This window comes from Centroberyx gerrardi, chromosome 10 (assembly GCF_048128805.1).
Source record: "Centroberyx gerrardi isolate f3 chromosome 10, fCenGer3.hap1.cur.20231027, whole genome shotgun sequence".
In the NCBI taxonomy this organism is placed as follows: Eukaryota; Metazoa; Chordata; class Actinopteri; order Beryciformes; family Berycidae; genus Centroberyx; species Centroberyx gerrardi.
The window spans coordinates 17,067,113-17,094,869 of record NC_136006.1 but is presented as its reverse complement, the minus strand read 5'-3'; the positions used below and the strand labels follow the sequence as shown (position 1 = coordinate 17,094,869).

At 41.6% G+C, this 27,757-nt stretch overlaps 1 protein-coding gene across 5 annotated transcripts; it reads left to right on the top strand.

Annotated features, from left to right (window-relative positions):
- mid1 (midline 1) lies at positions 1–27,693 on the top strand. 5 transcript variants are annotated; one of them, XM_078285978.1, is made up of 11 exons: positions 13,807–13,954; positions 15,814–16,535; positions 18,299–18,358; positions 21,776–21,871; positions 22,626–22,733; positions 23,940–24,088; positions 24,186–24,313; positions 24,957–25,100; positions 25,727–25,888; positions 26,000–26,207; positions 26,340–27,693. In XM_078285978.1, the coding sequence occupies exons 2-11, from the start codon at positions 15,870–15,872 to the stop codon at positions 26,686–26,688; spliced, it is 2,070 nt and encodes a 689-aa protein (XP_078142104.1). In that variant the 5' UTR covers positions 13,807–13,954; positions 15,814–15,869; the 3' UTR covers positions 26,689–27,693. The 5 variants fall into 5 exon arrangements, with proteins under 5 accessions (XP_071783115.1, XP_078142103.1, XP_078142102.1 ...); XM_071927014.2 differs by lacking the exons at positions 13,807–13,954; positions 18,299–18,358 and adding an exon at positions 1–88; XM_078285977.1 differs by lacking the exons at positions 13,807–13,954; positions 18,299–18,358 and adding an exon at positions 9,331–9,429 and having other exon boundaries at positions 15,818–16,535.
- Positions 27,694–27,757: the final 64 nt, after the last annotated feature.

The window sequence follows — 27,757 nt, the reverse complement described above, 5'->3', positions numbered from 1 at the left end:
GAATGATCAACTGCCTGACAATCACATTCTGCATTAGCCTACTATTCACCAGGGAGAGACGCTCGCCACTGCAGCCATGGGGAAGCAGGTAAGACACATAGATAAGAGCGTAAATTATAAAGAAACAGTTTGTGGCACTGTGCTGACTGAGTTTAATCTGCACTAGATCTTAAAATGTAATCTCTAAACTACAAAGTGGCCATGATAATCATCCCAGAGCAGCCTCTTTTTACAGTCTTGAGCGTAGCAGCACTTTTGTGCCGAGTCAGATATAGTGACTGCAGATGACATAAATCCTCTGTATAAAATCAGGCCTTTACAGTCACAGTTTAAATCTTCTTGAAATAGATTTTACTCTGTTCATAACCATATATTGTAATACTTGGATTCAAATTACTCCTGCAAGGGCATCAATGCTGTACATAGCTTACATACATACACACACCATGCACACTTGTTTGTGCACAAACATAGGCATAGACAAGAAAACACTGTGTAATGTGTAATGCAATTATATGAAGGGGGTTGTGTGTTTGTGTTTCTCAGTGAGAAATTTAATTTAGAGGAGGAGCAGGAAATGTCCTCTAAAAAACAAGTTCAGTCTTGTTTGCAGATGCATCATATCTGCTGACAGGAGCAGTGAAATACAGCTCAGAGATATCAACTACCAAAATGGAACAACAGCTTGTTAGCTTGGTGAAAATATTGAATTGGCAAAAAATCAATGTAACCTTTTCAGCGCATAACAAGCAATTTGTTTTAATACTTTAAATGACAGAGGCTTTCCATTTTATGATTTTTTACGCAAAAGCTTATAGTTTTCAGTAAGCTCCATTGCTTTCCTCTTAACTTTTGTTTTGGTGGGAACTGAAGCAATGCCATGTTATTCTAAGAAAGGACAGAATGTGTAATTGTGCCAAATAACTGTGGATAGGGAACTCTGGTGAATTCATTTTGGTTTTCAGTACTTTCCCTCATGCTCAGCAAGCATCTGGTTGTGCTCTTGCTCTGAGACGCTTTCCTTGCTTCAGTTTTAAGAGACTGAACTAAAGTATTTTCTCTCAATATTAATCTTTTGTGCCCCTGGTATTGAATTCCATTCATTCAACATTCCTTTTTTTATATAATAAACTGGCCAGTGAGGACATTTCATTTGAATATGTTATTACTCTCCTGAGTGCTGTGGATGTCTGGTGATGTCTGGTGACTTTTTATCTACATTAAAGAGTGTGAATCATGGATTGGCTGCACTCTCTCGCCCCTTACATAGCTCTGTTTCTTCTGTGCTCTCTTCCTAATGATAAACAAAGCAGTCTCCGTCCCAGGTCAGCAGTGCCAGCTCCATCAGCAGCTGTGAGTTCTCTGGGCCTGGTTGTTGTGACAGGGAAAGAGTCTGAGCTGGTTGAATCTCAGTGTCGGAGCTAGGAACTGTGGAAAGAACTGGTGTGTGTGTGTGTTTATGTGTGTGAGAGAGAAAGAGTCACTCACCACATTGTGCGGTTGAATAGTATTGTTTTGTCGGAGATACCTCTGCTGTATCACTTCCTAGGAGACAACATCCTTTACAAAGGCAACTGTATAATCCATTTCAAACTCTAGAGAATCTACTTCAGAGGCCAAGTTTGAGGAATGTGTCCCACACCGCCTTGAAGGAATGTTTGGTTGACATGGAGATGAAGTGAAAGTGAGGACACTGTGCAGAGCTAAGCTGCGCCAGAGCAACAAGGCAGAAAACTGATCATCCTGACTGTCCGTTAACCTGTTCGACTCCCTGTTAACATGGCAGAGGCAGGACCTGCTCTAATCTGTATGTTTTATACACTAGTGTTTATCAGTTACAGTTCAAACTGCTACAGACTGACAACAATTCCAAAAGTGGGGGACTTGTCCTGAGCACATAGTGTTTTGAGAAGGTGCCTCAGCCTGCATGCAGCCAACCGAGATCCGAACAGCTGGCCTCCTGCCTTGGGCTCCAACAGTCTCCTTGGACCCAAGAACGTAGCGCACCACAACAGATGTTCAGACGCCCCCCCAGCAAGCCTCGGTTTGCGCAGTGTCTCGGTCTGTCTGGCGGTATAGATATGAAAACGAATCATTTATAGCTTCCTCTGCGTTGGACGTTGCAGTGTCTTTAAATACTGCTGCTAGTTGTAAATAAGACAATGTATTTGGGAGGGTCGGGTGTGAGGTGGAGTTAGCAGAAGGGCACGTGGGTGAGCAGCACTTCACTACAGCGCCATCTGATTAGCAAAATTCAGCTTTGCGGAGGGGCGATTCTTGATGAAGATGTAAAACTAGTATTCTACGAGACCTACTGGATCCCTCAGAAGCTGGAAGCAATTACAGGCTTCTCCAAGCAGCAAAGAATGTGGCAGGCTCTCACCACAGACTTTCAAAAGAAGGATACATTTTTTTTCAAGAAAAAAATAAAAGCCAAGACTTTCAGGCTATGGGCTGTGGTGGGGGACTAAACATAACACATGACCTGACTTTCCCGAAACTCCTTCACTCTTTCGTTTAAGTAAAAAAAAAAAAAGATGTCAGACAATATAGTATCTCACTGTGTTGCTTCCAACCGCAAACTGCAACTGTTCTTCTTAGTAAATGATTTATGGATGTTTGCTTTTGCTTTTTGCTTTGTTTTGTTTTGTGACCTTTTGTCATAGACAGTAGTTACTGTAGCTCCGGTTCACTCCACACTTCCATTCAATGAACAGTTGTTGTTTTATACATAAAGTATAATAGTATATCAGTCAAGCATTGTCAAAGTGTCTTTTAGCAGAGTTAAATTTGGAATTCTGTCACACAGGGAATGCCCCTTTCCTGAACTGTGGAAATCTCCACCTAAACTTTTATAAAAATGTGAATGTGAGATAGTATCCCTATGAGTCTTTTCTGATAAATTCAAGTATACCAGTTAGACATCATGGCTGTTGTTTGGTTGCTAAATCTCGTGAGAGGGGAGAGCTGGGCTGGCACAGGATGCTGTTTTGCTGGCAAAGCCATAACCACAGCATCAATAAAGCTGCAGTATACTCAGAGGAAAAGAATCATTTCCAGGTCAAGGCCTCCTATATGTTATGCCAGCTAATCATAAAGCAAGCTGATGCATGTGGATATTGGCTCATGTGGTGTTGTTGTGTACGTATTCTCTACTCTCACATGTTTCTGTTCAGGAAGCCAGTGCTAAACAGATAACAGCTAAGAGAGATTGCTCTGGAACACTATCTTAAATCATATCTATGCTTCTGTTGAAAGTTAAAGATGTAGAATTAGCTATTGATTGACTTATGTGGTTGTTAATGTATTGATTTATTTGGTTTATGTTTGGATTGGTTGTATGTTGGTTATGTTTGCCTTGGGGAAGATTATCATACTGATAGGGCGGCAAAGTAATTAAAATCTTGAACCTTTGCCATGGCGCGGCTGTGCACCCGGTTTTTATGCTAATGTGCATTGCCAAAATAAGGAGTGGCTTTCTGGGAACATGCTAGTTAGATAAATGGGAAAACGATGTTTGCACTCTTTAGATCAGTGTTTGCACTCAACAAGATGTTCTTGTCACACTGCATCCTCTGTGGATAAATTTAATAAATAATAAATAAAATGCATTCAGTACAGCCAAAGAGCATCCTAACTGAAGGAGACATGCAAACTTAGACTTTTACTTTTATTAGTTTCTGAAAGCTTACTGGCAAACATAACACGAGAAAGCTATCATACTTCCTAGTGTTTGCAGAGCAGTTGAGACTGCAACATCTATTGTGAGGATGTATGGGGCGGTGTATTGCAGGCAATGATGCAGCAGAGCCCTGGAGACTGACCCCATCTGTTCCCAGCCTGGTTATGTAGTCGGAGACTCATCAAAATGTGGTCCCCAAGGTTTCTGCATCCCCCTTTGTCTCCCCATTTGCTACCCCTTTGTCTTATTGTAGAGAGGGGGGGAGCCAGGGGCAAGAGCACAACCCTAGAGAGGGGGTTGCCTGGCCCAACAGCACAGCCCCAGCATTAATGGAGGCAACATCCATGAAATGACCCAGTGGAAGTGACGCTTCCTGGGCATGTTTTACGCTCGCATGAGCATACGGCTGGGGCTGGGGCTGGGGCTGTGGCAGGGCGGGGAGCCCTGGAAATGAGGGAGGGAGTGCAGAAAGAGACTAGCTAGGATGCTATGTTTTGTTTAGACTCTCATCCATGTGGTACTGACAGTGAGTGCTGAGCCGTCAGTGGGAGTTGCATCTTGCTCCTGTGTTTGAGAAGGATCACCCTGGACCACAGCATGTAAGTAAAGGCCCACTGCTTATTCTGTGGCTGCCGAATCTAGTGGAAAAATTTTAATGATCTGTGTTACTGGGCATTTCTTGTGAGGTTGTTTTGACTTTATCCAGTCTGTCCTCATGCTGATCAAATGTGACTCATGTGGTAAAGTCCAGTTTGAACTGAAAGTGTTTCCTAATACTTTTTTTGCTGCGCAATGCCAATTTTGATTCTCTAGTTTGTTTGGCTTCTTTCATAAAAATAATGCAACTCAAAATTACATATGATATAGCATGACTTAGTGATGCCGCAATTCAATTGTGGAGCATCATGACAAACCAATTCACCCAAAAATTGAACACTTTAGATGTAAATTTCAGGATTTCTTTGTTTAAAGCAAAAACGAATTTGCACTTGCTAATGGCTGAGTACCAAGAGCAAGCCAAACCCTGTAACATGATGACGTAGCCTGTGAATGTCTGTTAGTCTGGTCCCTTAGACAAATCCTGTTTCTGCCTTACCCATGTGGATGGAAGTTTATGTAACATCAGATTTCAGAGCCTTTTTGTGTTCCAACTTCTTATCTGCTCCTTCAGGAGGGCCTTTCTGGGCCTTTTCAGTTCCTTTTCCAATTAATGCAGCTTGATGTGCCAAGCAACACCAATAGGATTGCTTCTGGCAACAAATGCCCTTATTTAGTGGGGATGAATATTCATTTGTTTGGAATAATTATTTTCGACAGTATACTGTGTGCTGTTAGTGATTGATAAGGGAATATATGTACAGTATACAGCAAATTTTCTGGAAGTAATTTTAGGATTACATTTAGAACATCAACTTCTTGATTGCCACTTATAGAAATGACACAATACATACACAATGAAAAAATTAATTTTGTATTGTCAGCTTTCCAACGTTTGGATTGCATTTATTGCAGCTTTTAGCCCTACTTTATCAACTACGTTGGCTATAATGCTGAAGTCAATTCCTCCTTTGTTAAAGCTGATACAGAATGACATGGCAGAAGTCAGATATTTTGTTGTGATTTTAGAGGACACATCTGATTTATTTATGGAATTGCTACTGACAAACAGGTATGCACAAAAATACTTTGTGTGTGTGTGTTGGTTTTTTGTGTCAGCAAGCAGTACCAGCTTTGTGTGTTAGTCAGGATCATGGATCAGGTTGGGTTTCCAGTGGGCGAGGTGGAGACAGTTTCTAAAACCACAGCCCAGACATGTTCTTTTGGAGTGGTTCAGTTTCCTCTTAATGTTTATTACAGCTCAGAAGGGGTGTGACTTTGGATTTGACCTGAGTGTAGCAAACCATTTCCACCAGTTAAAAGCACGGGGCCTCAAATGACCTTGTGACTACGCAACGCAATATAAATTTTATCTGATATTTTATGGGATTTTATTGAATGGGAATGAATCTCGGTGTGAGAGCACACACCAGCAAATCATTATTTCAATGAGGATTCTGTTGAGAGACAATTAATGGAAATTTGCAATAATACAGTATATGGCCTGGTGCTGTAGCAGCATAGGAACACATCCAAAGCTACACTTCCTCTTAGAATTCCTTGCTGTTGTAAATTATAGTAATATACACAGTGAGACACTGGTGAGGGGGCATACTTCTGTTGAGAAGTGAAGTGAGAATAATCTGGTAATGCTGCTTGTGTGTGTATGTGTGTGTGTGTGTGTGTGTGCGTGTGTGTGTGTGTGTGCGTGCGTGTGTGTGTGTGTGTGTGTGTGTTGGTGTGTCCTACAGTGTCTATTTTTCTCAGGCAAGGGAAATGTTTGCATGCTGTGCTGTGTATCAATGCACAGTGCTGTGAAGGTGTTCCACAGCAACGTGTGTAGAATGAGTCAGGAAGTGGAACCACACTGGATGTCACACTTAATTTGTCTATTGTCTCCCCCTGTGCTAACTTGTCAGAGTTTAGTCAGGGTCACTGGGAGCAGAATGACCCTTCTCAGACCCTTCTCAGGTATTGTTGTCTTATTCACAGTGTCTTTTGTTTACAAATTGCTTTGCCTTAAAAAAAAATGCACCAGAATTCAGATAGGCATAGGATGTTGGCAGGAGTTGGAGAGTGACAGACAGCAGTAGGCCAGACTGAGAAACAAGCAGGCTGTGAAGAGAGAGCTGAAGGATTGGCCATGAAAAGATTAGAGTGGCATTTGGCTCAAGTGCCAAGATGCACCATTGCTCCTGCACACCGCCATGGCAACGGAGGCTTTAGACTTGCCTCCCACTCCCCCTCCTGAGTGTCCAAACGGTACCAGCCACACATGTAAAGATGTTGTAACCATCCAAGCTGACACTAAACATTTACCTATTTTGTCATGAACAATATAAACTACATTTTAATGAATTCAGCTGCCTTAAATAGCTATTTACTATGTCAACTTTGATTACTCAACCATTCTCATGGCTTCATTTTCTTTTGAATGCCATGCAAATGAGTGAGCTGCATAAAAGTCTATTATCAATGTGCAAGTAAATCTCAGCTGAGCATCTCTACAGGCCCATCCGTCCCAATGCTCCCATTCGTCATGCAGGGCACCTCTGTTCCCTAATGACCAATCAGGGGTGTCTCCTTGGCAGCTAAAAGCACCCCCTCACCACCTCATCATCAGATTTGATTGACAGCCTCCCACGGGAAGAAGGGGGGTTATTTACCTCCCATGTTCTCATGGGACTAAGTTAATGATCCCAGCCAACGAAACAACACAAAGAGGAAAAGCCTGAGAAGTCGGTGCCTGCTTGAGCCATTTGGAGCAGACTCGGCTTCCTTTAGACAGGGATTAGAGAAGAAGTGGCTGTGTGAGGAGAATTTCAGAGATAGCGGTGAGACAGAAGCAGCAGCAGAGAGTGGGAGCTAAAGAGAGGCTTCTGAGACGAGCCGGTGTTTTCTGCAAACTCTCTTTCCAGGCGTTAGTTCTGTGCTCATCTGTCACCCAGACTATGGACTGACTGGCTGACTGACTAACTAACGGACTGCATGGTAAGGGATGATCCCATGGCTCTGTATTTCCAATAGGTGACATTCAGCGCTGTTCTCTGATTTGAAGTCTCTGTGTGTTAGTCTGGTCTCCGCTTACAAAGGCCTTTGTTTGCAGAGAAAGGGACATATTGAGCAGTAATATTACAATCAGGCATTGGGAAACCTCTGTGCATTTTGTTTTGCATTCTGCATGCTATATATCTAGATATTTGCAATTTATTCCTAGATATACAGAAAGATGGAGATTACAACAGTGAACATAGTTTATTTAACAAAAGTTGAAGTCAAATATTTTAGATCACCATGGTCTGCTTTCTTGATCTGCATGAACTACATAATTTGTCTGTTTTATTGAAATATTCTGTCAGTGATCTTTTAATTTACTTAATGCATAACAACTGTTAATAAGAAGGATTCCTTTTTTGACCTGGAAGCATTTTGAGATTTTAAAATAGAGATGTATCCTTCTTAAACACTGAAATTGATCGTAAAACTCATCACCAATAACACTCATTTTCTCTGCAGTGGAATTGTATGATTTTTGATGTTTCTTTTGCATGTGTTCTCAGATTATACATTATGTGCCTAGTGCAATTACCATTGCAAATATTCTGATGCAATTATAAACTGTTCTTGTTATTATACGTAATATTTTTTCAACCCATTATCATCCTCAACATACCTTGGAAACCAAGTTATTTTCATTGCTCTCACATTTCTTTTCATACTTGAAGCCTGCAGGCTAAACTGAAACACAAGGAGTCCTGGCAAAGGCTCTGGGTTACTATAAATCCAAATCAATCCTTACTGGAGTCCTGCTGCCAGGATATTGTGCTGTTGTTTTACCACATAAGATAAACACTTGCTTTTACAGAGGGAGATACGACCATTAAAACCATTGACATGATGTCACTGACAAAGGTCATCTCAGGTAATGGCCTAAGACAGACTTCATACCTCATAATTTAGCAATGAGAGCGGGCTCAAATCCAAAGCTTGGGATTGATCAAACTTTATGTGATCAGCATCATTGTGCTGCTGCCAGACTTGTCAGGCAGCGCATGTTTGTGTAGGCAACATTTTTCCACATGGCCACAGAGCGGTGAACAGATGCCAAAAATCTGAGACAACTTTCAACACTATCTAAGTCAACTGTTTCAACCACAATAAATTCCTGTGTGTTTCCATGTCAGTGAAAGCATTCACATGGAAAAACAAAAGGGTGTGATCGCATTGAGAAATAAGGTTGCTGTGGAGTTGGATGAGAGTTAAACATAAGCTCCCCATTATGGATTGCTTGATCAACACCGGTGCTAATGAACATGTGTTCTGGCAATAGAAAATTGTTGTTTTTTGGAATAACATGGTTCTACATTCGCTAATGGATTTGTCAGTCTGTTGCTGCAGCTTGTTCATCCATGCTAGCATTAGCACTGGGCTGTTGACTCGGACAGGAGGTCACACTTGTCTCGTTCTGGAGAGCATAATGACATCATTGATTACTGTGTTTGTTTTCTGCACTATTTCATTTGGCAGTATTGAGTTTTGCCTTCGGCATGGGACAAACATGCAACTGCAATAATCTGCAGTAAATTGGGTGAGGATAAAATAGCAGTAAATATTTTGACTGAATGGGGTTATTATCTGTTGCAGCTGTAAATATAATTATACCTATTCAGTAAAAACTTGAAAGGAATATGTTGTTAATGCATTTAACGTTCGTTCATTCTTGTGGAGGCGTGCCATTGGAGGATGTTTATTTCATGATCACAAAAAGGCTTTGTAGAGAGTTATGGCAATGCTCCATGCTCTGATAGTCCTTTCACTGACAGACCTGCCCAGCAGAAGTCCTGCCCCCTCCACATGATTGGCTAATGCAACAATTTGCAGCCCACTGTGGCTAGATGGGCTAGGTACAATTCTCAGTGAAAGGAGAGAAAGGGTGGACAGTTACAACCCTCCTGCTGACTTTCAATAGGCTGAGAGTGCAGGTTTACCGGGTCAGGAACTCACATAAGAGAAACACACGAAGAGTCACTCTGCTCACAGTCCAGACCACTGCAGTGGATCAGCTTCGCAGAGTCCTAGTATCAACACTGACTAACTTTAAAGACCGCTCCTTCTTCTCCTGCCTGTTTATGGATGTAATCATGTGGCAGGTAAGACAGAAGATGATTCTTAACTTGGAGGGGTTAATGTGCATGCAGTAAGCATTTTGTATTACTGTGTCTCCATGTTTAGCAACCAAAACATTGAGTCATCCCACGTTTCTAAGCCTCCAGGCAGGACTCTGCCCAAAGTGCTGCAGCTGTTTCGCCTTGTTGTATTCACAGATTCCATCATGTTTTTAAGTGAATAATACTGAAGTGAGAAGCAAGATGACTAAGTAAGAGGGCCAAGAGGACTGCCATGATGAAAATGATAGTTGTTAAAGAAGGCAATCAGAGATAGTGAGAGTAGTAAAAGCAGCTTTTCAGTGTAAAAGCAGCTATTCAGTGTATTCATTGTAGTTGCTATATTGTATATAGAGGGGCTCTGTCCCAGGGATTATAATGTAAACTTGTATGAGCAATCAGGAGTAAAATAGAGTGTCCCTCATCGCGTCCCTACAGCGAAATGTCAACACTAATTGAAATGTCAGATTGTTGGTAAATAAATAATCTCTGTTTTGGCAATGTAGGATATCTGCACCATGATACAAATAGGCTATTCTTTTCCTATTCACAGTGTTAGTGTCATCTTTTCTTAGTTGCCAATTATTTTTTACAAACGTTTTTTATGAGTGTGACTCAAACTGAGAGATCAACAACTGCACTGAGGGAAATAAAAGCAGCCTTTCTCTCCATAATCTGATAACCTCGTGACCCACAAAATACCATTTACTCCTCTGATAAGATAACACAATGCAGTAAAGACTTTTCTCTGCTGCTACATCTTCTGCTGCTCTGACAATACATCTGCATGCAATTTGTGACAGGGCTCCTACATTAAAACATAAACTAATCATGTTATATGTGGCTAATTAAGTGCAAAACAGAGACACTGCAGTTGGGTCTGGGGTTTCCCTTATTAATTAGTAACTTGTCTTTTCCCCGTGAGGAGGAATGTTAGACATCTTCCCACCAGACCAGGGTTCCTTTGATCACCAGTCTGGTAAATAGACATCCAGCCGTCACCATGGAAACACTTGTGGAAGTTTTAAAAAGAGTCATCACATTAGGTGAATGATCAATGGAGACTCATTCTGTGGAGGGTAGATGGTAAAATAGTTCAGTGCCGTCAATGCATAGGTAAGAAGATTATTTCTTGTATTTCTATGGCACTTGTAGGCCTACTGAGGATCGGAAAATTAACAGAATATACAGTAAAATGCAATGAGAGAGAGAGGGAGAGAGAGAGAGAGAGAGAGAGAGAGAGAGAGAGAGAGAGAGAGAGAGAGAGAGAGAGAGATTTTTTACTTTAGATTGTAAATCCTGTCAAGTCTTTCAATGAGGACCTGGCTGTCGGTAACATGTATTTTGTATATCAGCCACAAGATGTCGCTCTTTGAATGTTTTGCACTGTATGAAAAAAAAAAAAAAAAAAAATCCCAATTGGCATGTACAAAGATCAGTTACGACGTTTGAATATGAACTAATTTACATATTACAGATTTAATGAATGCGTGCACCACCACTCGTCTTAGATGTTGAGCGGGACTTCTTCTGTAGAACTGTAATGATAAAGAATTTAAAGTGTTTAAAATAGTACCGTTTTGAGATCACTGACTGAGACTGAGGCCGTTTCTTTCATCGTGACAGCCGCGTGCTAGGAAAGTCACAGGCTGTAAAAGCTCATGTGGTTATGGAAAGAATACAGTATTTTCCTGCTGATGCCACCTGCCAAGCCGCAGAGAGGAAATGAGAGTTTGGTGGTTCTGATTACTGACCAGGATGACCTGCACAGCAGACACCGGCCCTGCAGTAAGCACACACACACTAAGAAAAGAGAACTTGTTCGGCTTAATTCATATCGATGCAACTTGCTTCTGAGTAAGTCACTGGCCTCAAGTCTCCAATTTCCAATCTTTACTCACTTCGAGGAATCTCATTGCACGCATTGTAGATTATTAGAGCATTTCCTCAACTCATCCTGTTCACTCAGGAGGAAACTCATGTCTATTACCTTCATTCAAGCTTTGTGAAAACACACTGTTACATTAATTTGCCAATTGAATGCACAGCAAAAACTTATACAACTGGCTCACTTTTCCATGCAATCCCATTTGACAGATGTTGGGTTAGGGTTAGTAAGTCGTAAGTAGTAAGTAAATGTTTAGGTTTGTAATGAACTTGTACTCAATAACAATTTACATTTTAGTAATAGTGAGTTGTTGGTCAGGACCAGGCTCCAGCTGATAATGTGTGCAGTTGCAGATCAAGCAGATTAAAGGCTGTCTAATCATCTGGCTTGTGCTGCCACAGCTGTAAATCACATTAGGTCTGAGTGGGCCGCTGCATTGAGCTGGCTGCTTTAGGGAGCAGCAACAGGCCACACATTGGTCACAGCTACGCTGTGAAGACAGGATTACAGATAAACATGTTAGGTGTCTGCCCCAGGAAAGAAGAAAAAGAGCAACCACACTTCCTCAATTGATGAATACATGGATCACAGCCATCATTAAGGGTGATAAAAGAGTGCAACCAAAAGGATTAGAAAGTGTTTGAACAGGAAATTGTCTTCCTATCTGTGACATTGTAATTTTTTAATCCCTAAATGACCAATTACTTGCTTATCAAATAAAAATAAATTGGTAATCACATTTTTCGATTGACAAAGCCCCACACAGATAAGTGTGTATGGCTTAAGGAAAGTTATCGCACCTTTCTTTCCTGTCAATGCTCACTGTTAAACACCTTTGTTTGTTGTTCTGCAGTTCAGCAATCATGTGTGAGCCACACTGTGAATTAATTTACATGTAGTACTTATTCCAAGAGCAAGGAATATAAGTAGATGTTTGAAAGGAATCATACTCTTGAAAATGTCTTTGACCATAGCAGATGACAGTTACTAGACAGTGTACATTCCCGGCTTTGGCTGACTATTGTTGGTGCCCACCTGGCTGTGAAAGTAATACAACCTGATACACACAATATGGCAAGGCCGTGCATGTGATTTTTTTTTTTATTGTTCCATGAATATATGAACATGAGCCAAGCAGCCTACTTTCACTTCAAACAGCAACACAAAAAAACTAGCCTGACAAGTTCGAATTTTGCAATCTACTGGGCTTGCAAGCACTTTGTGTTCTAATGTGAAAAAAAACAGAAGAGAAGAAGAGTAGGCACGGATGTTAGATGTTTGAATAAAGCAAGGTCTGTAGGTTTTTCCATTAGCTTCCCCTTTTCTGGCTCTCCTCAAAAGCCTACTCATGCTGATGAGCCCCTCGCCGCTCCCCTGACACTAAAGAGGGCATTCCTTCCCAGTTGGAGCCTTTAGAAGGAGCCTGGAGAATGCCATTCACATTCCCATGCTCATCTACCGAGCGATGTAGCTCACACCCGCCGCTTTGTCTGAACTCGGGCATGTCTTTAATATCTACAGTGTGTTTCTGTCTGTCAGGGAGGATATTCACTCTGAGCGCTCCTTTGAATGACAGGAGAAATCAAATGGAGCACAGCGGGGGTGTGGCTGGAAGTAGAGGCACATGCTAAGCAGATGGTACCTCTGTGAGTCCCACATGAGGGAAAACTGGGAGAGACATGTCGAGTTTATCCTCATTTGTATTCTCTTCTGTCAGCGAGAGTGCTTTCGTTTTTTCAAGCTTTCAGGAGATTGATGGGAATGGTCTAAACCCCCCAAAAAAACAAAAAAAAAAAGTTTATTTTACCATGTGCAGCTACTCTGGTGTGTTTGAACTGAATAGTTGCCCTCCTGAGGCAGACATGTTAGACACCACAAGTCTGTGGAGGGACAGACAACAGACTGTGATGTAATCTGGCCGTTCCACGTCAGCTTGTTGGTTGGGAGCTGAGGGAATCAGAGATCTCTGTCCCATGTTACAGATGAGTCCTGCTGCCAGTCGGGTCACTCTCAGCTGTGTGTGCATTTTGTGTCTTCAGCCTTTTCTCTTCGTTTTTTTTTTTTTTTTTTTTTAATCCCTGGTGACATAGCCAAGAAAAAGTTCCAGCGTACAGGGCAGCATTGTGCTGCTAGGGAGGCAGAGGGACGGTCACACAGGGAAACTGGAAACTGATCCTGACGCTTTGAAAATCTGAATGGGCAGGGCTGAGAGGACACTAACCTGCCTGTGAGGGCATGGGCGAAGTTATATCGCCTCTGCTTATGTGCGCGCTCTTACTCACTGTCTCTCTCTCTCTCTGTTTTCTCCTCTCTCTCTCTCTCTCTCTCTACTTCCAGTACTGGCCAGCTCTCCAACTGTAGGTGGAGCTGGCTTTCCTGGAATTGTCGGGCAGCTTTTCCTGTTGTGCTTGCTACCTCTTGCTCAATCTCTTGGTTAATGACAGCTCTGCTGCAGGATTACTGGGTTATGAAGACTCGTGCCATCTGGATCCTCTGTCCGTACAGCATGCTGGTGTTTATGGCTGTTGCATTTGTTGTCATAAATATACTTTCATGATTCGGGTCAGAAGTTTTCCCTCAACCAAAATGTCTCGGCAGTGCAAAGTGGGGCGAAATCCATCGGTGGGTAAAGTAAACTGTGTATGAATGGGACGGCTTTCAGGATGTACTGTAAGGTGCAGCTTTACAGCTGCGACTGTAAAGCAGTTTGCTGTGGCTCTTTGCCACAGTGTTACTTTACAAGCTTTTTGTAACTTCGGGGCTTTTTCTAACAGTAGATGATGACATCAGAGCTCAGGATTAGTTTCTTTTGTACCTTTGCATTGTGATCTTCATACAAAGCTCTTTATTCTTTTTGTATTTTGTAGGAACTATTACTCAGCCTGCCTGAATCAGGTCCTAATGATTTACCTGGCCTGTTTTTCACATGACAAGACCTGTGCAAGTACAGTGACTGCTATATAGAAGCCCATTACTAAACATGATATATGTTTGTGTGATATATGTTTGTGGTTCATAAGCTAAAAAAAACTGTAAAAAAAGAAAAAAAAAAGAATACATAAAAAAGTTGGACAAATAATTTAATAGCTTCAGAATGAAGTGAAAATTTGGAAGCCTCTCCACTAAAATGCACCGCCGTTTTCTTAGTCTGTAGAACTGAGGTTGATTGTAGGCTACTTGCATATGCATGAAGCAGTTAAGTTTTCTCCAGTACAGAGTACAGTATACAGAATTTAGAATAACAATACAGTTCAGATTTCTAAGTAGATGCTTAGACAACTGCTCAGTAAACTGAACTGGATGAAACTGCAATACCTGAAATTGTGCAGGGACTACATTGATGAAAAATAAAATATTAGCTATAAAATGATCATATCAGTGGCAAAAGCCTTTATGTTATCCAACATAGATTTTGTTCAGAACTCCAAACTGAAAGGCTTGTATAGCAGAGATTATGTTTTTGATGCCCATTAATAACTTCTGGACACCTGCATTTGGCGCTTTGTCTGCGAAGAACACAACAGTGTAGAAACAAAGGCCCACAGATGCATCACAGACACTGGAGACAAGTGCAACAATTGTCTCTTGTCTTGTACAGTACAGTGGGAAAGTCGAATGCCTCTGCGGATTTGAATAGAATAGAAAGAACAAACCCAGGTCTGTAGCCCAGAGGTAATTGCTGTATCCTCGCAACTTCAAAAGGCTACTTGTGCCCGACTGGCCTGATAATGAGCTTTTGCCTTCTTCACACATAATGAGTGGAGGTAGAGAGTTCACATAGGGAGACGCTGTGGGCACAGCGCGTCCACTCGCAGCTGGGGTGTCTGACTGGCCTGGAACAAAGGCTTAGTGTCTGTGATAGTGTGGAGCCCCAGCCATGAGTAGGCAGGCCAATAGACTTCTGCTTGACTGAGCTGTCAGTCCTCACTGGCCTGCTGGCCTACGCACTACGCTACAGAGAGAAACACATGGAGACAGGCTAGACTATTCTTATGCCAAACAAAAATGAGTCACTGCTGCATTTTGTGAGTTGCATTGTCAAAATAGCCCATACAGGATTATGAGATATGATATGCAGGAGCATGTTCTCGTGTTTGTTTGTGTATCTTCTTGCCTGCTTGCTTTATTTCTGCCATATATTTGCTTCATTTCCATAATAAGTGATCTCTTACAAATATTTACATAATATTTATAAATATGAATATTTTGAGTTTGCAATGAAAATGGAACTCAAGATGGAGATGAATATTTTTCTGTCTTTATTATCATAAAACATTTGATAATAAAGACAGAATATGCATGGTATGTGTTCTATTCACTCTTCCTTCTCAAGTTAACCAAATCAGCTTCAGTTCCAACACTGGACATGTTGCAGGGCCACTCATTAATTTCCATTCAGGGAAAGCTGACAACCCCCCACAGTTTAACCCTTTTCATAACTGTCCCCCCTTTTCTAATTCATTTCTGTGTCATCTTTGCAGATAGCTGATCAGCTTCCCTGGATTTCGCTGACAACACCGCTTTGTTTTGCCTGAAGATGGAAACACTGGAGTCGGAGCTGACCTGCCCAATCTGTCTGGAGCTCTTTGAGGACCCGCTGCTCTTGCCCTGCGCTCACAGCCTGTGTTTCAACTGTGCCCACCGTATCCTAGTCTCCCACTGCACCCCCAGCGAGCCAATCCAGTCCATCAGCGCCTTCCAGTGCCCGACCTGTCGCTATGTCATCACCCTCAACCAGAGGGGCCTAGAGGGACTCAAACGCAACGTTACGCTGCAGAACATCATCGACCGCTACCAGAAGGCTTCTTTAAGCGGACCTAACTCTCCCAACGAGACTCGCCGAGAGCGAGCCAATCCCGACGGCAAAGCCATGACGTCTCCCAGTGACAGGGTGCAGTGCCAGTTCTGCGAGCAGGACCCTCCGCAGGACGCCGTGAAGACCTGTGTCACCTGCGAGGTGTCCTACTGCGACGAGTGTCTCAAGGCCACCCACCCCAACAAGAAGCCCTTCACGGGCCACCGTCTCATCGAGCCCCTGCCGGACTCCCACCTGAGAGGGCTCATGTGCCTGGAGCACGAGGATGAGAAGGTCAACATGTACTGTGTAACAGATGAACAGTTGATCTGTGCCTTGTGCAAACTGGTTGGTCGTCACCGGGACCACCAAGTAGCAGCCCTCAGCGACCGATATGAGAAACTCAAGGTAAGAGCTGATCTGTTCATGGTTAGAGGAATGCTTGGGGAGCTTGAGGTTAATTATTCACTATGATACACTGGAAAACCTGTTCCTATATCAGTCTCAGCCCCACAAAGTGCAATACTGATTTCTGCATTCGTTCTAGATTTCTATTCACTTATATCCCGTATCACAGCTGTGTAAGATGATAATGATTTGGTTTTGTGTCCACTGTATGACAAATATTTCAAACCGGCTTGATACTCAGCTGCTTGGGTTTCACAATGCAGATGTTGTTACACATTAAGAGAAATAACAAATTATCACCAAATTATAACAAGGTGGGATTCGATTTTAATGAATACAAACTGAAATTAAATACAATTTTAACAACATAAATTATACATTGCAGCAATCGAATTTATTGGTGATGACATGCATTGCAAATCAGCTTTGTTGTAATAACAGTGCAACATTAGACTAGAAGTCCCTGATTGCTTTTCACTATGCAACTTAGCTGAACCAGATGTTTTACGAGCAATTTGTGTAAAACCCACAATACTGTCAAAACTGTTGACTTTATTTTATTAAACCTTTATTTATCCGGGCCCTTCATGGAAGATCAAATCCTTATTTATGCAGATGATCTGGACATTAATTAATACAATTTTATGTTGCTTGTAAGTACAAGTAAGTAAGTACTGAAGAATTTCATGGAAAGTTAGATGCATCTGTGTTAAAGTCTGTGTTATAGTCAGCTGTAACAGACTGAAAGGGTGAAGCAAGGTTTATCTATAGGCTAATAGTAAAGCTACAATGGCATTCTACATAATAGACTTCCTAGTCATTGCACAGTTGTGTGTAATATAGACACTTACCTTCAAAAGCAATCTTGTGGTATTAAATTATAGCAATCAAAGGGACTCCCTCATTCAGTTAGAATTTATAGTAAGGAATGCATCAGTATTAAATACATACAATAACATACAATAGAAGTAAAAGCTTTTTGAAACAGTTGGAGACTCTTAGAGGGTCTTAAATGTAATTACAGCCAATGAAAAAGATTGCTTTCAGGGATTTAGGTTAAGTGGAACTGCTCCCTCTCACCACATGGGTGCACATTAATAAGGCACGAGAAGATGCTGTTAGCTGGAACATACAAAAAGGTGGCTATGCATTCCTTCCATTTTAGACTTGAATGAGCTCCTGTCATAAGAGTGAGATTTTGTCTTTGGAGGGTCAGTATTTTGCCAGCACACGCCATGGGACTCTTATCATGGCTCCAGAAATCTCATGGGACCATTTAATGGTCTATTACAAGGCAACCGTGCAGCTGACTTTTATTGTTAAGCCTTTCTCATGGAAATCGCTGCTTAGCTGTAACCCGTTTAACACAAGGCAAGCAAGGCAGAATTCTTTCAAATCATCAAAACGATTTACTATTTTTTAGGAATATGTCTATAACTCCATATACTGGATTGAGCTGTTCAGGATCATTCCACTATTAAGTGTGCCCAAGGTATATTCTGAGAATTGCATGGCATCCACTGCATGGAATTGAAATTTGGCCCATCCTTATTTTCACAAATACCCACAATGTTCACGCATGACTCACAAAAGGGGGTTTACTGTACCACAAATGACATTCAAAACCCCTTTGTTCCTTTCTTTCACAATGCCTGGTCACAGAGAAACTGGGATGCAGTAATCTTTTGCAACACTTTGGTAATTTAGGTCAGAGCATCAGTCTTAACCTGTCTCCTTTGTTTGATCATGCTGTCATTGTGCAGAAATCTCCTGGCCGCTATCTCAGTGAGTGGAGTGATCATTCAGACCAGGAGGCAGACCAGGTGATCTTACAGCATCATTTCTTCAATTCCACATCCAGGGACAGATTTATTTAAAAGAGCAGCCTAACATCTGAATGTTATTTTTCAAGGGGCTTTTCTTGCTCATTTTGTTAGGAGCAAATACATTCCTCACTGATTGGAAATGGTTAGCCAAATAGAGGAGTAGGTAATGAGACACAGAGTAGGTAATGTAGTCTTCGTGGTAATTTATGTGTCCAGTTCTGCATTCTACTCTGGGAGTCTATTGTGTTTTCATTCACTAGATGTAGTTAATTCATGTACTTCCATTGTTCCTCAGGTTTTTCAAGTTAGGGTTAGAGTTGATTAAATAACATTGGGATATCAACTCTCTTCAGCAGATCCAGATGAATAGAATCAGCTACTGTATGGCCTTTGTTTGTTCCCATTGACTTGCAGTGTTTTTGCAAGAGGTGATAAATCAATACTTTTCCCTCCTTTATCTGGTTGTAGATTGTCATTAGCTATGATTTGTCTTCTCTGATGTCTGGTATCAATTAGCAGCTCACATTCCTCAAGCATCTTCGTGATTGATTTAATTTGACAGTAGGATGTACTCCCAAAATTCATCTTTATTTAAGCACGTTGTGATTGCGTATCTTGTTAGCTGCATAATTTAATAATGCTTACAAGCCTCAGGTGACAGAGCAAACAGCATTTCCCATCTTAGCGTGTGATTGTTTTCATGGCACACAGGACAGGACCCAGGTGGCGTTCAGCTGAGCTCCTTCATAGTTGTTGGTATTGCCAAAAAATGTGTTTACAGCTACAGTCTCTCACATCTCTCATAAATTCCCACACAAAGGGATTTTGTGACATTTTATAAGGCAAGCTGTGTGGTGTCTGTGTAGTGGGTGTAGTAATGTGTGTGTGTGTGTGTGTGTGTGTGTGTGTGTGTGTGGAAGAGACGGTGCTATTTCTCCAGACTGCTTGGGCCACAAGAGTAAAATGATCCCTGGTCAAGTATGATATCTATTGATAGTGAGAGTGAAAAGATGGATGCACATTGCCTCGATAAATCAAAAAAGAAAAGCTCAATGAAAAATTAATTACATTTGGTACATTCCCTTTAGGTCTGACATACTTACAAGTTTTCATAAGACTTTACGTTAAAAAAAGACTTTACTGATGTATTGCCAAGCTGGTTACCATTGGTCTATTTAGTAACATCTCTGAGGGTACAAGCTTTCACAATAATCAAATGTATAATTTACGGCAGATACACTGTATGTTCACATCACTTTTTATTATAATTACCACATGATAAATAAAGCCAAACAGAGAGAGAGAGAGAGCAAATGTGAAAGAAAGACAGAGACAGAGAGAGTGAGATACAAAGCGAGTTTATTTCTGCTAACATCTTTGGTGCACTGGATTTCACCTGAAAAATGGTTTCTCCTACATTATTAATGCTCCTCTTGTGTTTGGACAGTTCTCTCTGATGGAGTTCCCTTTTCCTAAAGTCATTTAAAACTGATGAGAGGAAAGAATAGCGGCTTCCTTTTGAATGGGAATGCTTTTGGTCCCACACCTTTGGTTTGGCCAGTTTCTCTTCCTTCCTCTCGTAGACCTGGCAGGTCACTGTCAGCATTTTACCCTGTGTCGTTTGAAACTTTATCCAGCGTCAACGTTTGAAACTTTATCCAGTGTCAACGTTTGAAACTTTATCCTGTGTCAATGTTTGAAACTTTATCCGGTGTCAGTGTTTGTAATTTTATCCTCTGAGCACCAGCGGCTCTGTTATAGTTCTGCCAATTACTTTCACATTGTTGGGGGACAGTTAAAGCTTTAGTCGGAAAACATATGATAGTGTGTTACTCTAGTATACTAGCACTGTTATGTAGGCTAATATCCATCCACTCAATAATCCAAATGTACTTCACTGAATAATCTATCCTATGTGTGTCATATGTTTAATACCTCTTGATAAAGTAGAATATGCTATATGTTGTGAAATGCATAAAACAAGGAGCAGCCTGCCTGTCTTGACTGTAAAGTTTTCCTAAAGTAGCACCTCAAATTTACAGGATAGGTTGTATCACAGATAAAGTGGAATCTTTATAATTCAAGGAGGATCTGAAATGCAAACTGACATGCCAATCCTGCAGGTCAGTTGCCTTGGAAACATAGTGTACTGTTGTTTAGACCAGTCAACATTTATTACATCGTCTAGGACTTTTGGTTTTTGGGGAACATTAAACTCATGTGATATCTTGTCTTGTCTTGAGCAATAGAATTCTTGGGAAGTTTTAATCTGATTGACTTTAATTCATTATTGTGTCAAATAGATGTTGCTGTGCAAAGTCTCATGGGACACACTGCAGCAGTTTTCAAATGTTGCTCTCAGTTGTCAGGAAGTCTAAGCCTGGCGTGCTGCTGCCCTGCCCCTTGTACTGAGCAGTTCAAATGGCTTTCATCACCTCCTCTTCCACATAAATAAATCATACTTGTGAGAGCAGTTAAATAAAAACCCAGCTATTTCCGCGCACGCTGACGCATACACCTTATGAAATCGCAATGTGAAAGATCTAACCCGAGAAAGCTCTCCCCGCTATTTGCTAAACTGATTTCAGAGATACCTTGAGATCTGAACAACTCTCTCTTACCCGTTTGTTCACTTCTTTACCAGTGGGATTCAAACTATTTGCATTATTTGTTTTGATCAACAGAAATTTGAAAAGAGGCATGACATTCAAAAAGATAGAATTTGGGATATTATACTATTAAATTTAGCTGTTTTGAGGGGGAAACTTTTCTGTAATGCAAAGGTCATGTTTGTATTGTTTTGTGGCATCACTTATTCAATAAATGGAGTGGAATGGAATATTAAGTCCATCTAGGATTACATAACATTTACCGTATAAACCTCTCAGATACCTAATCATTGCCATCATCCTTATGCCTATGTGTATGTTTCACTCACTCATTCCCGGGATAGCACACTTTAATCCTAAAAGACTAATCCTTTATATATAGTGCTAGTACAACATAGAGACATCTTGCCACCCAGTTACAATAAGATATTAAGTTCCAAACATGAGCTTTTGATCCGAGTCATTGGTGGATAATTAAAGCAGCCAGGGTTTAGCTGCCCAAATCTCTGGCAGATGCTCTGCTGTTTCACTGTGAGCTTTGTGGCCTCAGCAGGCAGCATGATGGGATCTTTGGACCATAGGGAGGATTGGGGGTTACGGACTGATCTGAGACCAAATGTGGCAAATCATTATCCAGTGACAGTGTTGTCTGTTAGCTCTGCTTCCTCTTCGCTTGTTCCACTGGGGCCAATATGGTCCTTGTGATCCCATTCCCTTCACCGTCTTCCAAGATTTATTCAGCTGTTGACAATTTGACGAGGGACAATGTGTAATGAAATATTGCTTGTCAATTTTTGTTTTGCAGCAAGCCTTGGATTCCAACCTCAGTAGTCTGATCAAGAGGACCAGCGAGTTGGAAACTCTGATGGGCAAACTGATCCAGACCTGCCAGCATGTGGAGGTAAGGATGTTTATCTGTTCCCTTGCAGGTGATGGCTCTCGCTTTCTGTGGCATTTCCTTCCTTCTGCGGCATGGCCCCCCCTCCCTAAAAGGCCTATCACGTTACGAAACTGAAGGATTATCATGGTGTGTTAAGTTCTGTTCATTATTTCACCTCAGCAGGCACTTGTTCTATAGGAAAAAGGAAAAAAGATCTATCCTGACACTTGCTTGACACAGATAAACATTGTTAACATTGATAGAAAATTGTAACAGGAAGAAAGCATGCTTATTAGCTTGTCACTAGCTGATACCACTGGGTTTATTTTAGGACACTAAAAATGATATCAAACATATTGTTGGTTAACTTAAATGTCTCTTCCAAAAAAATCTATCACATGACACATGGTGTGAAGTAATACCAACATTTTAAATGTCACAGTATTCCTGTGTGTGTAAAACCCATGAGATGTGAGAGACTGTAGCTGTGAACGTACATGGCAAAACAGATGAACAACTATGAACAAGGTCAGCTGATTGCCACCTGGGATCTGCCCTATGTGAGATGAAATAATTATACCCCGAGATAGGAAATGCAGTTTTCTCTGACACCTGGGGCTTGTACAAATTAAATTATGCAGTTAATAACATAGGCAGCCATGATCTGCTCAAATGAACATGCAATTGTGCAGCATACCATATTGTCAAAGCAAATTCATGACCAAACACCACCATTATCGACTGTCTCTTAACTATCCTTAACTGTTTTCCCTAGGTAAATGCATCGAGACAAGAAAACAAGCTTCTTGAAGAATGTGACCTGCTAATTGATATCATACAGCAGAGGAGACAAATCATAGCTGCCAAGATAAAGGAGGGAAAGGTATTGTTTATCACCTCTTTCCTCTTGGTAACTTCCCTTCTCCATACAGTTAACTAGCTTGTTTACAACTCAATAGTTTTTAAATGTAGTTTGTTATTACTGCATTCTTATTAGAACAGTATACTTTATGTTGTTGATATAATCTATCTTTAATAGAAAATACAAAGCAACACCTTCAGTTTGTGAAGCATAGCGAGTTCTAGTTGTTTGTTTGTACCTTTGTTGCCCAGTGTAGCCTAGGCTGCTTGGGAAAATGTACACTGCATTAATGGTTTTTGATGATTTAGTGAAGAGAGCAGGCTGTCTGACCTCAGACTGGGCCCGCTCAGACTCGCTCATCCTCTCTTTCTGGCCCTGAGGCTCAGAAAGTGGACTACATTGTACTGTACTATAGCTACCGCATTGCAGCTGCCTGAAAAACATTGTGTTCATGTTTCTATATTACTGTACAGCTCCAGGGGCAAATATATACCTGAGATGCATGATTTTATTTGCTTTGGTATATTTGTTTCAAGATATCACTGATGTCAGCTGATTGTTTTTGAAGGACTGTAGAGCCGATTGGTTTGTTTTGTCCTGTGCTCAGTGTCAGTCGTCTTGCTCACTGTTATGGAGTGCTTTTGGCACAGAGTCCGTGCATCTGAAGCGAATGTGCTTTGCCTCTTGAATCGTTTCCCTTCCCTTTCCCCCCATTAGATGCCATTAGAGAGGTTGTGACATGCTGTGCCATGTTCAGTGTCAGGGTAAGATCAGCCCCGCTTCCTGTGATCCCCCTCTCAGGAGGAGGACCGCTTCCTTCCTCGCCCCGTGCCTCTTGTCAGGTTCAGAGCCTGCATTCTGCCTCTGGGCCAACGGGGGGCAGGCTGCTTCCCAAGGGGGTGGATAGGAGGGTCTAGTTACCATGGTAATGTCATGGGGGCTCTGTCAGAAATGCACATCTTAGGTCAGCGGAAAACTCTGGGGTATTCCATTCTAATCCCAGAAACACTGCAGCCCCAAGCTAATCGTCTAATAGTAGATTGTGAGCATTACAAAACTGCAAAATATAATTGACAAATAGGTAAATCTGGACGTCTTTTTTCAGTGTTTCCTTCTAATTGGCAAGGCAAAATTGAATCTAGCATCTGACAGGTTGCGAGGTTCGTTGGTTGGTTACCTAGGTTACCTGCCAGGCTATTCAGCATGTCCTTCCTTATTACTTTCCAGTCTGTGCGGTTGAGGAAACTCGCCCAGCAGATAGCCAGCTGCAAGCAGTGCATCGAGAGGTCCTCCTCCCTCATCACTCAGGCCGACCACACCCTCAAGGAGTCAGACCATGCTCGCTTCCTTCAGACAGCCAAAAGCATCTGTGAGAGGTGAGGGAACAGCTGCGGCGAATTGTAACCGTATCAACAATGGATTGATGCAATATATAAAACTGACAACGTCTCATGCTGGACTCGTGTATTACAGAGTGTCCATGGCAACAGCGTCCTCCCAAATCCTGATACCAGAAATCAACCTGAATGATACCTTTGATACTTTTGCTTTGGACTTCACAAGAGAGAAGAAAATGCTAGAAAGCTTGGATTACCTCACAGGTGAGTGAGTGAGGTCTTGCAAGTTGAGCATGTGATATTTTATTGTTTATCACAAAGTCTCTCTGTGAATCACCATGTTTTATCTCTCTGCAGTGTGACTGCCGCATGAGTTTGGTTTAGCCAATTAGACACAACATTGTGCCTCTTCAAACCTATGATTTCAGATGCTTTGGTGGAGGCTTTTATCCAAACAGTACACTTAAACATTGTCATTACAGTATCATGAATGCATATTATTTTTCATTTTAAGCATGTGTGGCCACCATAGTGCTTATATTTCAACCATGTGCCTATTACTTTTAAGTGAAAGAAAAGTACAATGCTCTAAAATTTTAGGCTGCAGTTTAGGTTTCTTTTCCAGATGAATGAAATTGGTTTTGATTGTTCAGGCTTACAGCGTATTGTGCGTAGAGTATTTAGCTCTGCATGGGGGCTGTGGCTGTGTGGGTAGCCTGAGGGACTGCAACCAAACTCAATTATAGGACATAAAGTTGTCATAAAAAAGAAATGGCCCCATTCGCCAAAACAGGTCTCTGCAACTGATTGTGGGTATTTTTGTTTGTTTTCCTTCTACGAGGAACACAATACACTCAACTGTGATTGCTGTCCTAGAACAACTTTTGACTTTGTTTTCCTATTGCAGCACCAAATCCACCAGTAATCCGCGAGGAATTATGTACAGCTTCATATGACACTATCACTGTTCACTGGACGTCCGACGATGAGTTCTGTGTCGTATCATATGAACTTCAGTACGCCATCTTCACCAGCCAGGCTAATGTTGTCAGTAAGTTGCATAGCAGCTCTCCTCATAGGAGTATAATGTTTGTTGTGGAAAACATCAATGACCATGAAGGAGGGATTTGAAAGGGATTTCATTGGAGGGCTTCGTTACATCATCCAGATATAACATAGTATTTATCCTGGCAGCAGGGGAGCAGAAGTCTTCTGTCCAAAGTCTTTGAGAGTAATGAGATGTTAGAAAAATACACATTGTAATTTTTGCACAGATTCATCTAGGACAGAGAACGGGAACAGAATAAAGGCTCAGTCAGACTGGATACACATCCAGATGCACATTACAAGCTCGATATCATCTCTTGGTTGAAGTGAGCGGCAGACTGTTTGAATTGATCGCCCTAACAAGGTCACAGCATGCTCAATCAAGCAATTTACTCTCGTCTGCTTCAGTGCCCAAGCATACTTTGGTGGAGTGGTAATGCTATTGTACTTGATGGGTCATGCATTCCCCCAAAAACAGCAGCTATAGGAGGTTGAAACAATATATACAATCACTCTGTATTGTCTCAGTTATTGATTTCAAACACTGAAGGGGGCCCTAACTCAACAAAAGTGTAACGATTCACTGGTTTGTCCTTTCTCACTGAACATCTGTGTCTGTCTGGGCTGCAGGTTTGTGTAACTCTGCTGATAGCTGGATGATAGTACCGAACATCAAGCAGAACCACTACACTGTGCATGGGCTCCAGTGTGGCACCAAGTACATGTTCATAGTCAAGGCCATAAACCAGGCTGGGACCCGCAGCAGCGAACCTGGGAAGCTAAAGACCAATAGTATGTGAAGTTCAGCATCTATACAGCATTACTGATATGATTGTCGCTGAAAATTATAATGCATCTTACAAGCCAACAAAGAAGAAGTTTCAAATGTCTGCCTTTTTGTAGGTCAGCCATTCAAGCTGGACCCAAAGTCTGCTCACCGGAAGCTGAAAGTGTCCCATGACAACCTGACAGTGGAGAGGGACGAGACGTCGTCCAAGAAGAGCCACGCTCAGGAGCGCTTCAGCAGCCAGAGCAGCTACGGCGTCACGGGCAACGTCTACATCGACAGCGGACGCCATTACTGGGAGGCTCTGATAGGAGGAAGCACCTGGTAAAGATATTAACCAGAGTTTTTCATTATGGAAAATCACGTTTCAGTCACTGATCTCGGATTCAAACTGTTAAACTGATCTTGGATTCAAACTGTTTATTAAACGTTGTGTCTTTCTCTGATGGTCTTCAGGTTTGCGGTGGGCATCGCTTACAAGTCAGCGCCGAAACATGAGTGGGTAGGCAAAAACTCGGCCTCGTGGGTGCTGTCCCGCTGTAACAACTCCTGGGTGGCGCGTCACAACAGTAAGGACATGCCCATCGAGCCCTCCCCCCACCTGCGGCGGGTCGGGGTGTTGTTGGACTACGACTCCGGCTCTCTGTCGTTCTACGACGCGGTCGGCTCTCAGCACCTGTACACCTTCGACATCGCCTTCGCTCAGCCAGTCTGCCCTGTGTTCAATGTGTGGAACAAGTGTTTAACCGTCCTCACCGGACTGCCCATCCCAGATCACTTAGAGGGGACAGACTGCCGCAATTAGCAAAACCTGTCCTGCTGGATATTCATTGTGTACCCACAACCAGACCAGAACGACCACACCTGTCTGACTGTGGTCCCCACACACTGTGGCAAGATGACAGCAATAGCCGGACAAGACAAAACTGACGGCTCCGGAGGCTTCCCAGGCCTACATTTCTAATCAAGCTTTTGTTGAAGTTAATTGATCTTTTTAGAATTATTTAAGAAATGATTTACAGACATTTGTAGATCTGTTTCTTGCTTTGCACATTCATGTACATTACTCTGCTAGTTGGTTTTGAGGGTTTGCTTACAGGAAATCATGGGTAATATTTCAAAATTGGATGGAGTTATTGATGGAGTTATTTTCATGCAGGTTCAAGATTGTTTTATTTAGAAATTCATGTTTCACAGCTTTTCATGCATGTGTTGAGTGATGATAAACCTTTGAGTGCAAGTGATGATATTGACGTGTCATGACAGGAGTGGACTCTAGCATAAGTGGACTAAGTCATCTGCCCTGTAATGCTTGTTGAAGGCTCTGATACTTTTAGTATTTTGGGGGTATATATAATTAAAAAAAATATTTATAGACTATTTTCAAATGTTTTTGAAAGGTATTTTTTTATGTCATAGCACTTTGATCACACAAAGCCTGTCACTATAAAACTAATGCCTAGCTACAGTACACATACCATATTGAAAGTTTCTTTGTCATCTTTTTCTAAGGAAAAAAAAACATGCAATAGTGTAAAGAAATAGTTTAGATAACATAATTTCTCTTAGAAATGTAAATCTGAAATCAATCTTAAATAAATTTTCAAATATTTATTATTTGTAAAGGCAATAGTGCAGTTTATTTTGTAAATAACAGACAGTTTCAGCATTGAGATCATCCTTTTCGTCATGCCGGCCTCATACCAGTTCAGTTTGAAAAGTAGAGAGTCCAACTTGTCATCATCTGCACAAACATTTTCACATGTAAGTTTCTCTGTGAGCAAGATGTAATAAAAGTGACTTCATTTGATTATCAATGTGATTCCCCCCCTTGTTTTAAGAAGAACAGTATGCTTAAAACTTGTCTTAAGATG